This window comes from Nicotiana tomentosiformis, chromosome 7 (assembly GCF_000390325.3).
Source record: "Nicotiana tomentosiformis chromosome 7, ASM39032v3, whole genome shotgun sequence".
NCBI lineage: Eukaryota > Viridiplantae > Streptophyta > Magnoliopsida > Solanales > Solanaceae > Nicotiana > Nicotiana tomentosiformis.
This window is the reverse complement of record NC_090818.1, coordinates 94,754,479-94,768,936: the sequence shown is the minus strand read 5'-3', so window position 1 is coordinate 94,768,936 and position 14,458 is coordinate 94,754,479. Positions and strand designations below refer to the sequence as shown.

The 14,458-nt window shown below is 37.8% G+C and overlaps 2 protein-coding genes across 4 annotated transcripts; both read left to right on the top strand.

The window, feature by feature from the left end:
* The first annotated feature begins 4,929 nt into the window (after positions 1-4,929).
* On the top strand, positions 4,930-5,499 carry LOC138896041 (uncharacterized). The gene has a single exon (XM_070180816.1). It carries the CDS (start codon positions 4,930-4,932, stop codon positions 5,497-5,499), a length of 570 nt encoding a protein of 189 aa, XP_070036917.1.
* A 742-nt stretch (positions 5,500-6,241) lies between these two features.
* On the top strand, positions 6,242-13,194 carry LOC104104961 (protein FATTY ACID EXPORT 3, chloroplastic). 3 transcript variants are annotated; one of them, XM_009613179.4, is made up of 7 exons: positions 6,242-6,823; positions 9,330-9,723; positions 9,884-10,051; positions 11,192-11,238; positions 11,352-11,389; positions 12,265-12,367; positions 12,684-13,194. In XM_009613179.4, exons 1-6 carry the CDS (start codon positions 6,569-6,571, stop codon positions 12,353-12,355), a joined length of 993 nt encoding a protein of 330 aa, XP_009611474.1. In that variant the 5' UTR covers positions 6,242-6,568; the 3' UTR covers positions 12,356-12,367; positions 12,684-13,194. The 3 variants fall into 3 exon arrangements, with proteins under 3 accessions (XP_009611474.1, XP_009611475.1, XP_033514259.1); XM_009613180.4 differs by having other exon boundaries at positions 6,440-6,823; positions 9,333-9,723; XM_033658368.2 differs by lacking the exon at positions 12,684-13,194 and having other exon boundaries at positions 6,441-6,823; positions 12,265-12,371.
* The last annotated feature ends 1,264 nt before the right edge of the window (positions 13,195-14,458 follow it).

Here is a 14,458-nt window from a genome sequence, read left to right as displayed (position 1 = left end):
CGGTATCAACAAAAATATGGTGTAAGCCTAAATATACCCGGACATAAGCATAAATAGTAGCTACGCACGGACTCTCGTCACTTCGTACGTACGTAGCCCCCACAAATAGTAGTACATAATGATTAAATTCACTTATGGGGTTAATTCCCCCTTACAAGGTTAGAAAAGAGACTTACCTCGTTTCAAGGCCTACTTCCCGGTCCAAGAATGTGCTCACACCCTTAATTCGGTGCTGAATCAACCCAAAACTAATCAAATAGTATATAAACTAATCAATACATGCTCAAAAGTTCGTATCCCAACTATCAAAATGATTTCCCAAACCTATTTTCAAAATTCCTAAAATTCACCCCCAGGCCCACGTGCCCGGATTCCGGAAATTTTTGAAGAAAGTTGTTACCCATAACCTCATGAACTCAAATATATGATTTTTACTAAATTCCATAACAAATTTCATGGTTAAATCTCATCTTTGTCAAAAACCTAGGTTTTCACCTAAACCCAAAATTTTCACTAATTTACATGTTATAATCTACCCATAAACTATATATTTAACACACATTGTATAGAAATTACTTACCTCAAAGTGCTAGGTAAAATCCCCTCTCTAAGAGCTCCAAGAATCGCCCAACAATGAAAGAAAAATGAGTCAAAATGACTAAGTCCCGTTTTAAAAGAGACCTCACTGCCTCTAGCGATCTCGCACCTGCGGTCGCAGGGCCGTACTTGCGTTGTCTCTTTTGCGGACAAAAGTCTGCTTCTATGGAAGTGCCCAGGCAGGCTGGCTCCGCTTCTGCGGACGGGGTCCCGTTTCTGCGGAGGTTGGGGCGCACCTGCGGATCCTGGGCTGCCCTTCCTTGGCCGCTTCTGCGAGCTTGCACCTGCGGCTGGCCAAGCGCAGGTGCGATTATGATAGCAGCTGGGAGCTTCAGTTGTTGCTCCCAATCTCCAACTTGGTCCGAGCCTCGTCCAATTGACACTCGGGGCCCGCCCCAAATATACCAATAAGTTTAGAATCATAAAACGGACTCGCTCGAACTTTCGGAACGCCCGAAACAATATTAAAACTAAGAATTACACCCCAAAACCAATTGAATCAAACTTATGAACTTCAAGTTCTTAAATTTACTCCCAATGCACCGAAACGTACTTAAACTACTCAGAATGACACCAAATTTTGCGTGCAAGTCTTAAATGACATTACAAACTATTCACGATCTCGAAATTCTATTTGGACCTCGATATCACCAAAAACCGCTCCAAACCAAATTTAAATAACTTCTAAAACCTTCAAGGATAAACTTTTACTATTAAGGGTCGAAACGCTCACGGGTCATCCAAAACCTGATCTGAACACACGCCCAAGTCCGAAATCATCATACAAACCTATTGGAATCGTCAAATCTTGATTCTGAGGTCGTTTACTCAAAACATTGACCGAAGTCAAACTTCACCTTTTTAGCCAACCTTAAGGAACCAAGTGTTCCGATTTCAACCCGAACTCTTTCAAATCCCGAACTAACCATCCTTGCAAGTTATAAAATAGTAAAAGCACGTACGAGAAGTCTTATTTAGGGGAACAAAGTTTTAGAAAGCAAAACGACCGATCGGGTCGTTATAGAAAGGAGGCTGATTACCCAGAGATTGAGTTGAGCAGTGATGTTTTCAATAATCAAAAGGACATCATGAATACTTCACTAGTGAATATGAAGCTAGAGGAAACAAAGAAGATGAACAAGAAAGGGAGAAAGTTTAAAGAAAAAATGACTATACCAAGTGATGTTGTTCTGACAAGTGACATGGATCAGGAAAATCATAGCTTGGTGTATAGACCACTCTTTGGCCTTGACCCCAACCTTGCTGAGAAATATACTAGTTGGAAGGATAGAGAAAGGGGGCTTGAATATCAACTGCTAGACGAGCCACCAAGAATCATTGATCCAGGAGAAAATAGCCAGATGGCCTAGGGTGGGGAAGAAAATGCTATCAGTGATCCCCAAGACCATGATATGACTATGGAAATACCATCTGAAGATAAGAAAAACTCTCTATCCGATGATGATCATATGACAGGGAGGTATCAAAGTGCCGAATGAAATCCTGTGATTACCTCCCAAGTCCACCAAAAAATTATTCAATTCAACAATCTCTCTTCAAGAGGACTTGATGATCAACTAGGTGAGATCAATTGGGCTCCTAATAGTAGGAATCCAGAAGAAATTTCAAAGGCTCAGGGGGAACAAAACTCAAATGTTTCAAATGATTAGTTGTTTATCATTGAACATTAAGGGCATAGGGTCCCAAGGTGCTGCGGAAAGGCTCAAAACCATTAAAAACCAGTACAACCTTCCTTTTATTTTCTTGCAGGAACCCATGGTGAGAGCAAGGAAGATTGAAAAGTATAAAAGGATGCTTGGATACCAAGAATGTTTTCACAATTGTTCTAACAAGATATGAGTCTTTTGGTCTGCTGATTACAAGATCAATGTCCTGGATGATAAGGAACAACAAGTTTTACTTCAAATCTCTCAAATTCATGGGAATATTTTATTTCACATTACCATTGTGTATGCCAAGTGCGATGAAAACCAAAGAATTATTCTATGGGATGAACTCAGAAGCACGTGCAATAACATTAACGGCCCTTGGGAGTGGTTGGTGACTTCAATGTAGCTATTAGCTCGGAGGAGAAGCTGGGTGGCTTACCCTATAGAATTCAAGAAGGAATTGATTTCCTCTCCTATCTGAATGATTGCAATTTACAAGATGGTGGATTTCATGGAATTATTTTCACTTGGAGTGACAATAGGGACCCTCCCAACACATTTTGGAATAGATTAGACAGATTAACATACAATGTTGAATGGTTTGATCTGTTTGGGGAGACCAAAGTTACACATCTCTCTAGGATATGCTCTGATCATGCCCCGTTGCTGATGGAATATGGGAATTATGATCCTACTCATACTAAATATTTTAAATTTTTGAATATATGGGTGGACCATGATGAATACTTGAATGTTATCCAACAATCATGGGTTGAAGAGGTTCATGGGAATCCCCTTTATATCCTTTACCAGAAGACTAAAAAAGTATGCAGTGCTCTGAGAAGATGGTCAAAGGCTACTTTTGGTGATATTTATGAAGAACCAAAGAAGTTGGAAAAGCTTATTAAGGAATTTGAAGAGGCATCTGTTACCAACAATACTCAAGATATCAGGACCAAGTTGGCTAGAACTAAAGCTGAATTCACCAGTTTCTTGATTCTTCAGGAGAAAGTTCTAAGGCAAAAAGCTAGGGTCAAATGGTTAGATGAAGGAGATGCCAACACAACTTACTTCCATAGAGTCATTAAGGATAGAAGAAGAAAGTTTTCCATCCTCAAAATAAAAAATGAGGAAGGAGAATGGATAGAGGGCACCAATGATGTAGCAAGTACAGTTGTCCAGTTCTTTCAAAAGATGTTTCAAGCTGATATTGTTGTAGAAGACTCTCAGATTCTAAATATAGTGAAGAAAGTGATTACTTAAGCTGATAATGCTTCTCTGACAGCTATGCCTTCCCTCCAGGAGGTTAAAGATTGTGTATTCTCGATTGATCCTGATAGTGCACCGGGCCCTGATGGCTTGAGTACTAAATTCTATCAAAGTGCATGGGAAGTGATTTCTTATGATATATATAAGGCAGTGGGTGCGTTCTTTAATGGTGCCACTCTACCTAGGTTTTTCTCTCACACTTGCCTGATAATGCTTCCTGGTCGATAAATGAGAATATCTTATTGACCCAAGATATTTTTAATAACATTTTCAAGCCTAAAAAAGGTCTAAGTCTTGTCATTAAGCTTGACATGGCTAAAGCTTATGACAGAGTGTCCTGGCCTTTCTTATGTTTCATGCTCAGACAACTTGGTTTTGCTGAAGTGTGGATATACATGATCTACAGACTCATATCCAACAACTGGTACTCTCTTATTGTCAATGGTAGCAGGCATGGATTCTTCAAGTCTGAAAGAGGACTCAGATAAGGAGATCCTCTTTCACCCTCACTTTTTATTCTCTGTGCGGAGCTGCTTTCCCTAATGCTCAATGAACTCCATAACAACAACAGATTCATAGGGTATTATATGGTTCGCAATGGACCACATATTTCTCATCTTTCCTTTGCTGATGACACAATTATTTTCTGTAGTGGTATTAAGCAAACTCTGAAATTGGTGCTAGCGACTTTAGAATCATATGAGAAGATTAGTGGTCAAATGATCAACAAAGCCAAAAGCTGTTATGCAATGGCACCTAAGACTGCTATAAGCACTATTACTAGAGTTGGTAGAATTCTTGGTATGAGACATGGTAATTTCCCTATGAAGTACCTAGGGTGTCCTATATATACATGGGAGGAAAACTCTTGCCACATTCTCATATAGGGTGAGCAAGGTAATTAACAAAATCAAAAGATGGCATTTGAAATTCTTATCAACAGGTGGAAGGGCAGTTCATCAAGCATGTTCTCATGGCTCTCAATATTCATACTACTGCTTCAGTGCATTCTCCCAAATGATCCTTTGAATTGATAAAGACATATTTGGCTAGGTTTTTTTGGTCAGGGCATGCAAATAGAGAGAAACACTATTGGGTGGTATGGAAGACTTTGTGTTTTTCTTTTGAGGAAGGAGGAACAGGATTCAGGAAATTAGAAGACATTTACAATGCCTCCAATGCCAAACAGTGGTGGAAATTCAGAACCACCCAATCCCTTTGGGCTCAATTCATGAAAGCAAAGTACTGTAATGGAAGCAATCCAGTTTGTACAAACTGGATGAAAGAAAATTCCTATAGTTGAAAAGCTATGTGTTCAATCAAAAACAAAGTGGAGCAAAACATACTTTGAAAAATTGGAAAAGGCAACATCAGCTTTTGGTTTGACAATTGGATGGACAACGGTCCTCTTTATGAAACTCTCTCTGATAATCCCATATTAAGTAATCTAAAGATTAATGAAGTACTCAAGGATGGCCAATGGGATTGGTCAGTTCTTCAGTACCAACCCCCTGGCCACATAAAAATTTACCTATCTTCTTTGTCTTCATTGCAAGTTCTCATCAACCAACAAAAGAAGGATTCAACAATCTGTACTAGCAATAACAATGGCAAATTTACTATATCAAGTGCATGGAATCTGTTAAGGCAAAGAAATAGAGTTTCTAGCTATAACGCTAACATTTGGCAGAAAGGTGTTCCTTTCAAAATGTCCTTTATGATATTGAGGGCTGTTCACAACAAGGTTGCCACTGATGAGAGAATTTCTAGCCTTGGGATTGTCGTCGACTCTAGGAGGAGTTGTTGTACTAGTTTCAGTGACATCCAGGGACCTGAAACTACAAATCATTTATTCTATAGTGATCAATATGCACAACAAGTGTGGAATTTCTTTATTGGCAGATTGGGCATTGAGTATAGAAACAACAATCCGAGGACTCTCATACTCAATTGCTGGAAATAGAAGGGAAAAAATCCCATGGCTAACTACATGCACAAAATCATGCCTCCTATCATCATTTGGAAGATATGGAGGTCTAGGTGTAGCTCTAGATTTGATATGGAAAAACCATCTTTTCACAGATCCAAAGAGATGATTGCTTTCAACATCACTCAGCTTATCAAATCTCATTTCAAGAAGATCAACGTTGGAAACAATTGGGAAGATGTATGTAGCATGTATGAAGTCCAGGTGGTGATGAACTGCTTTATTATGGTGAAATGGCTCAAACTACCACCTCTTTTTGTGAAGCTGAACATTGATGGATCTTGTCTAGATGGCAACTGTGGAGGAGGAGGTATAGTGAGAGGGAGTGATGGCTGTCTCATTATGGCATATTCATTACCATTGGGACAGGACACCAGTAACACTGCAGAAGCTAGTGCATTGCTCTATGGCCTTAAATGGTGCATCAACAATGGCTTTAAGTCAATCATAGGAGAAACTGACTCACTCATCCTTCAGAACTCAGTGATTGGAGAATGGGATACACCTTGGAGAATCAGTGATACAGTAGAAGAGATAAAGTTGTTGGTAAATACTCATGATATTAAACTCAGCACGGCTATAGAGAAGCAAATCGTGTTGTGGACAAATTGGCATCCCTTAGCCATAATCTAACAGATCTTTTTATATATAACACTTTTGATAGTTTACCTGGGTAGGTTAGAGGCTTGATAAATACCGATAGATTGCAACTTCTTTCATTTAGAGTCAAGAAGAAAAAAGCAAGCACCCTCACATATGAACCACCTTGAATTTTCAGCTTTATAGCCACTATGTAGCTATTTTTTGATGTTAGCTTTTTAGCTTTCTAAACTTGGTTTCCAAGGTCAAACTCTTGTAGTAGAGCAGGCAAAGCCCCCACTTTTACAAAGATTATTCTCAAAGTGGCTATAAAATCGTGACTCAGTTTGAAGGTAAAAAAAAAAAAAAAAGAAAAAAAAAAGAAAAAAAAGCCTTCTCTGCTACCTAGTACCTACCAACCACACTCCACTACTGTAACTCGACGAAAGAGCGCTGAACATTGAAAATGAATGTTGCAATATCAGCAAACCCTAACCCTAGTTCTTCTCTTTTCTTAAACCAAGCTCCTTCAATGGCGCTCTGTTATTCTCCTGCTTCTCTAGGGTTCACTTCTATTCAGGGACCTAAAGGAAAGGCTTTTGTTGCGGTTCGCTCTGTTTCTCCGTCTGGCTTTGGTTTCGGCTCTGGCTTAACTCCGTTGGCTCGGCGGAATTTAAGGAATAGATCGATTCTATCATTCGCTGCTTCACATGAGGAATCGGTGAGCCATGTTCAGTAACTTGCTTTCTAAATAGATATTTATTTATTCATTTATTTGTTGTGTTTTATTAGCTCGTTTAGTTAGTAAATTGAGGATTTGTAAGCGTTATTCGGATATGAATTGCAGTCAAAGGTAGAAGCTTTATTATGAGGGAAAACCTGTTTTTGGGACCATCAGTTGTTAAGATTTTCATTAGGTTTATGGTCATTTTATTGGTTGAAACAATTTAAAGATTTTCTAATTGAGCATCTATGGATTTGTGATATTTAGGGGGAAAGAGTGCAATTTTCCTTACTGCGTGGGTAGTGGATAAGGAGTTAGTTTAGTTGAAAAAAGATCACGCATATTAAATTTTGAATCCTTAAATGAGATTAAAATCTAGAAATTATGAAAGTGGTACAAAATAATATTATTGGTGGTGTGTCATTTAAAATAGGTCATATAAATTAGGACGGAAGGAGTACTATATAATTCAAACTCCTAGCGAAAGTCTTTACTGCTTATTCCCTTTGGATACACCTTGCATTTTACTTTTTTATGTGGTTGAATCAGTGTTGTTAAAGGCGCGCTTAAGCCCTGAAGCGAGGCTCAAAACATGTTGAGTGCTTCGCCTCGCTTTGTGGGCGCTTCAGTGTTGCATCAAGGCTCTAAACCATACTTTTCCTTGCCAAAGAGTGTAATCCTGAAAAGACGACACTAAATAATTGATTCTTCACTTTATCATAATTGTTTTCTAATTTCTTTGTCCAAATATTTGTTATTCATGCTTATAATTATTAGTATTAGACTACATATACATATTTTTACTCTTTCTCTAGTTGCGCATTTTTTTCATTAAAGCTCACGCTTTATTTGCGCTTTGCGCTTAAAGCCCCAACAGACCTTGGCGCTTTTTTTGCGCTTTTCGCCTTTGATAACACTGGGTTGAATATAATGTGAGGTCCAGGGCATGGACATCGATTGTTGTTTTCAGATTCCGTTAAGTACAAAGATTCTAAGACAAGCTTGTATAAAGGGAAATCCAAGTTGTTGTTCCCTTTGTAGCTTATACTCGCTTGTAGGTGGTTCAACATCAAGCTGAAAGAGTTAAACGTAATCCTCTTAATTTATAGTATCTTGTCATAGTTTTTAAATATGTAAATTTTATTTGAAAAAAGTTGAGGGATCAACAGCCGTGTCCACATCGAAGGTTAGATGCTTAGCCCCTGGTACCTCGAACCCTGTCATCTTCTTTGGACGAGGTAGCGTTATATTGTGTCATCAAACCTGATGTCTTAATTTTTAACTAACTCTTTCACATTTCGTACTATCATTTTAAATTTGAGTAGCCAGGTACATTATGCAAGAGGAGTTTTATTAGGGTATGAACATGTTGGCATCCACACTTCACGATCAAATTTTGATTGTGAAAGCTGGAATCTGATCTAGGTGTCTACTTTAATGGTTTCTGAAGGAAACTAAGAAGCTATAATGAAGATACATAATTGTATGAAATAGTGATGGGCAGCTTGGTGGGGTTTGTTGGATGCTTGCTTTTTTTGCTGTTATATTCTTTTTCTTGTGTTTCTTTGTCATGGCATTTGGCTAGCTAGCGCCCTGCTTATTTATGCTCCTTTTTGTGAAGGAAGGATTCCATTCCTTCCAACTTGTGATAGCTCTTATATTTCAACTTCGTATGAGACTGGCATTTCTTTTGTATTGTGTGGTATCAATCAGAAAAAATGGGTTAAGAGAATTGTGCAGAGCTCTATATAGTAATTTCCTTAAAAGATAAATGAATAGAAAGGAAACTCAGGCCTTTTTTCCTTAAAAGATAAATGAATAGAAAGGAGACTCAGGCCTTACTTTTTTGCTATACGCACTGTCATGGAAGTAACAAAACTTTAGAACAGCACGTTATAAAATACTAAAATTTTGATTGATGTGATATTGAGTGTGTTGAACCTGATGAAAGCATAATGTGATCAAGGTGTGGTAAGCTACGATTGGACCAAACTTTTCTTTCATATGTTAAGAATGGAATATTTAATCTCTCTATCTCTCTCTCTCTCTATATATATATATATAATGGAGTGTCTAATCTATTAAATGGTTTAGTATATTATTATGCTCTCCCCATCCTTATTAAGTTGAGCTTCTCTTCTTTATGGTCCACCCCAAAGAACATTGACTGCTTTCCTTAAATGGAAAATATTTTCCTCTCCAACAATTGAACTAGTATAAATTATTTATGTTTTTATTATATTGAACTTGATGTGGCATGCTTTTGTATAACTATTCCACATTCTTTATATTTCAAGCTATTATCCTAAACGCTTCCGGACAAACTCAAATATGATAATATATCCAAATATTTTACTCTTATATCCTAACAAGTCAAATTAGGTCTATATTATTAGGGTGGAGGGAGTAGTATGTTGATTGGTGTGTATAACTATGTTTTATTGATCTTTATGACGTTAGGCATAGTTCTTTCAATTTTATGAGTCAATTTGCATATCTTCAGAAGCCTTCAGATGTTGAATTGGAGAAGGACAAAAAAGATCTTAAGACGGAGGCTGAGGAGTCAGAAGAGGCCTGGAAGCAGACCCTAGCTTCCTTCAAAGAACAAGCGATGCAGGTAAAGGCTGTGTCACAAGAAGCATATGAGGTCTATTCCAAGAAAGCTATGATCATTTTGAAAGAAACTTCTGAGAAGTTAAAAATCCAAGCGGAGAAGGCAAGAGAAGATCTGACTGTAGTTGCAAAGGAAATTAGTGAGGAGAGTAAAGAATACTTGGCAACTGCTGCCAAGAATTCCCCTGAACCTGTAAAGGATATTGTAGAAACATTTGCTTCCTCTGCGGATGAACTAAGTGACGTTTCAAAAGTGCGAGACTTTTATGTGGGAGTACCTTATGGTATGTAGAACTTGTCTTTTCAAATGCAGTAGTAAGAGACTGTTCCACTTTATAAGTCGTTTTATTATTTTGTTTGGGTTACTATTAGTTTAAATTCTTTGTGAAGCATGCAATGGCTTGAAACGTATAGCTTTTTCATTGCCTTGGTCATGCTCTGCAGGAACTCTTCTTTCTGTTGGTGGCTTTTTGTACTTCATGCTAAGTGGAAGCATTGCTGCCCTTAGATTTGGTGTTATACTTGGTGGTACTCTTGTGGCCTTGAGCATCTCAAGTTTAAGATCGTGGAAAAGTGGAGAGTCGACTTCTCTAGCCTTAAAGGGACAAGCAGGTTAGCATACGAGAGACTACTCTCATTTACTCCCTACTCTACTTGTACTCTTTCTAACACCTATATGCAACTCTTACCTAAAGATTCTGGTTTATTTGGTACGCCTTTTTACGTATTAGTTTGCTATTACCAATTTCAGCAAAGGGTGTCGTGGGAGTTGCTTGTGAATCTGGCATATAATTGTCATATAGGGGACGACACCATTTAATAGGAATGATAAATAAACTTGCAATGTCAGTAAAAGAAGCAGAGATTCTCTAGTGTTGAAGATCCCTAATTTGTCTTAAAGATAAACTATTGAGTATTGAAATTAGTCGATTTCAAATTAAGTGGAGTATACTTTAAAAGGATTCATATGTTAGATTCCGACTAGTTCAGGATGTAGGCATGGTAGTTGTTGTATTGATATGCTAATTAGCCCTTAATTTTATTGGGTTTCTGAATAAAATGGGGTTGAATGGAGTTGACCCATATAGAGTATTCATATATTCCGATCCTAACTGGTTTTGGATTAAGGTTTAATCGATTGATTTCATATTTATGATTCTAGATAAAATTCACAGAATCTGGATGTTTTTTGTTTATTCACTTTAGAACAAGTTGTGGAAACAGAATTCTCACCATTTAGGAGGAACAGCGGTGGCAACTTCACCAATTTTCTTCTGAAATTTTTGCTAATTGAGAAGGCCCAAGTTTTGTTCAAAGCATGCCAGATGTTGCTTCTATGTGCACAATTGTTACCCTCAATTACAAACCCAAAAACATAAAAGAAAAATTATTTCCTTTTATCCCAACTAGACTTTCAAGTTTCTTTTCTTTTTCCATATGTGGTTGTGGGTTGCACCTTACTCCACTGCTACCTGCATGCTCAATACTTTCAAGGGTACAATGAGCTTCTGTAGGTTAGTTAGGGGTTTCCTACCTTCATGCACTCCAAAATTTTCAGTTTTACCCTCCTGGTTGGGGAAAATTGACTTTCAGGTAATTTTACAATTTTGAAAAAGACCTTATTTGTGATTGTAATGCTGGAATTTGTTTCTCATATTTTCTTTAATTGTTAAAAATTTGTTTCTCATATTTCAATTTCTGTATTAATCAGTGCAACATTGCTTTACCTGTTACTTGCTTTCTCTTTTTCAGCCATTGCTACCATCTTATTTGTCAGAGAATTTCGTGTGCTGTTGCAGGTAAGACTTCCTTTTCTTCCTCCTCCCTCTTTGCTTAGAGTTCTTATCCAGTTGTTCTTGGTCAATAATGTTTTTGACGATGGTTCTTACAACTTTTTTCTCTTGCTTTGCAGAGACCATTTATTTTCAATTTTATTACAGCCTTCATCAGGTTTCAATATTTCTAGTTCTCACATACTTTTTTAATTCTACACTCTATTTAATATTTTGCTGGTCTATTTTTGCTCGTCGTCTTTTTCAAAATGTTCTTTCTATCTTGTCCAAAATAAAAGGAAAAGAAGGATGTGGCAGTGGAGAGAGGGTGGGGGAGGATGCGAGAGGGTCAGAATGGGTGATGGGTTCACAGCAACATGGTTAGCTGTAATCCGTCCACCAAGGGTCTTGATGCCAGCTAGGTCTAAATGCAGTTATTTCAAAAAGGCTGGTGGGAGATCATATACTTGCTACTGATAGTAGGATGAACATGTTTCCTTAGAACAAGATAAACAAGTGCTCCGGAGTTCATCAAGTCCCTCATGAAATTTCTGCTCTCATGTTGTATTCGAGCCGTGAAAACAGCCTCTTGCAGAAATGCAGGGTAAGGTTGCGTACGATAGACCCTTGTGGTCCAGCCCATCCCCGGACCCCGCACATAGAGGGAGCTTAGTGCACCGAGCTGCCCTTATGTTGTATACTAAATGCTATTTTTTTAAAATGATTTAACGTTATTGAGAGTGAAATACTGGATTTTCATCTTAAGGAAAAAAAACACTCTTTTGCCATCGGTGTCCGTCTTCCTATGCTAAATTATTTAGCTACCTCTTAGTATATTTCGTATGTATGTCTTCTAGCATTGAGGTGTTGTTATTGTTGTATCCCCTCAAGAAAGTGATGTAACCCCCTACCCTCTACCCTCCGAAAAGGAAAAAAAGGGAGTATGTAGCTACATGAAGTTTTTGAAAAAGAGCATAATGAGCAGTGGCATAGTAGATTTTTGTATATCTGGTCCTCACTTTAGCATTGTCAATTGGCTTTTGCTGTGTGTAGTGGAGGAGTGGCAGCATTCTATGCTTATAGAATCTTAAGGGATGGTGAACAGACAAAGGGCTCAAACTCAGCAGCACAGACAGAAAACTAATCTTAATTCAGGGTAATGTTAATGTATATTGAGATTTTTAATTTTCTCCATGAGAATGTTTTCCTGAAGTGAGTTATCAAAATCATGTTTCTTTGAATCTATCTTCTTGGTCCTCCGCCTTCTCTTTCGATGTTCGCCAATCGGAGAGGACAGCCAATTGAACCTACTTCTCATGGAATGTGTGCTTACCCTAATTTTCATCATCATGGAAAATCCTTATCGAAAAAAGAAAAAAGGCACTTTGGCTGCCCTATCTAGTGTTGCAGTGAAATTATGTGGGCTGCTGATCTTTCTCTAATTGTTTATTCCTGCTGCTTGAATTGCCCAGGCAAGAAACATATCCTATACGAGTAGCGGGGAATTTCAAGTTTTCCTCAATTTCAACCTGGTAGATAATCGTCCAATATATGAGCTTCTTTGTGCTGCATCTCTTGTGCTCTGAACTCGCTGAAGGCCCAACAACTTGTTATTCTGAAAGAAATAAATCTGCTCATGCCAGTTGGGTAATATGCTGGACAAGGATATGTTTTTCCGTTTGCCCAAGTTAACGAGCCTCTAAAGTTGCAACTGCAGTGTTTGTGCATTATTTTCCCGTAGTTTATTATTAATACTAGTGAGTTCAGATCTTGAAGGCTAGAAATGAGCAGGGGGTTTATGCAATCCCTTGAACGTCTTAAGATGATTTTTAGGTTCTACTTGAGGAAGATATTTCTGTGTTGGGGGAATTGGTTCTCCGAGTAGGATGCTTGAATGATGTATTAAGGATATATCTTTCTTGCTCGAATGTAATGGACAATATGCATTAGTTACCATTTCGAAGAAACAGGTTGGTGTTCAAATTTCATGTTCCAAAGTCCAAACTGGTTTTCAAGCTTCATTTTTTTCCTGAACATGGGGGGCTGGCGACCATTTGTACAATAATATCTTATCGGCCAAATACATATGCGGTCCCTTGAACTTGTCCAGTTTTTTTATTTAGACACTTGAACTATTGCTTATTCCTATTGGACACCTAAACTCAAGTCCTATCATGCCAGTTAGACATACTCTGCTGACATGGCGGTGTGCGTGAATCTCACCTCCAAAAAGAGTGTGAATGGCCAAACTTTTTATTTTTAATCTCTTTTCTCTTTTCTCTTTTCTTTCATCTTCTCTCTTCCCTTGATAGCCATCTCTACCAACATAACCAGCAAATCTCCACCAGATGCAAAACGGGATGCATGCCATTAAGCAAATCTGCTGATTCAATAGCATAAAAAACCAAATCTCTACTTCATTTTTTTCTCTTTCTCTCTCATTGTCAATTCCGGACAAATTTGCTTACGGCCAGCATAAGCCCGGCAACATTACTGCCATTACAAAAAGTAGTAGTAGTTTGACATTCTTCTTTTGCTTATTTATATCTACATCGAATTTTTCCTTTTAGAGTTTTAAGGCACAAATCTTTTACTTCCATTACAAAATTCTCTGGCAACGCTAAGCTTAATTGACTGCGGATTTTGACTGAGAAAGTAGTATTTTCAAAGTTAAGATTTGTAGTTTGAATGGATTCCTCATCGTCTATGACAATAGCTACTAATAGAGAGGTTCCTTAGTTTGACTTGCTTTTTCAGTGGGGAGTATTCTCGATTGTTTTAGAGGGAAGACATCAGATAGTCTGAAGTGAGAAAGAGATCAACGGTGAGGTTTCCGGTGGTCTCGGGCGTGGGTAGATGGTGGCACAACAAGAAAACGTAATTGACGAAATTTTTAAAAATCCACGTGTCACATGTTGATTGGTGTTTATTTACATATCAGGCGTTTGAGATTCACTCTTTGTTCTTGTAAGAGGTTATCAATTAAGTGTTTAATAGGCATATTTTCAACAAATATTAGGTGTTCAATAGGAACATGATTTAGTTCAAATCGAACAAGATTAAGGGCTGCATATGTATTTGGCCTATATTATCTGCTTTGGCCTATATTATCTGCTTCCAATTAAAAAGAATATCGTTTGAACAAATACCAATGAGCTTTTATCAGACGCTCTTGTACTCAATGCAATCTTTGTTCTAAAAGATGACATTATTATTCCAATCCATGTAGTAACAGTCTAGATTATCC

Bases quoted from the DNA above. Each gene is read 5' to 3' on its own strand.
- LOC138896041 (XM_070180816.1), top strand. From the start codon at position 4,930: ATGGACAACGGTCCTCTTTATGAAACTCTCTCTGATAATCCCATATTA.
- LOC104104961 (XM_009613179.4), top strand. From the start codon at position 6,569: ATGAATGTTGCAATATCAGCAAACCCTAACCCTAGTTCTTCTCTTTTC. The intron at 6,824-9,329 runs GTGAGCCATGTT...GCATATCTTCAG, and splicing joins CTGCTTCACATGAGGAATCG to AAGCCTTCAGATGTTGAATT. The intron at 11,390-12,264 runs GTTTCAATATTT...TGCTGTGTGTAG, and splicing joins TTTATTACAGCCTTCATCAG to TGGAGGAGTGGCAGCATTCT.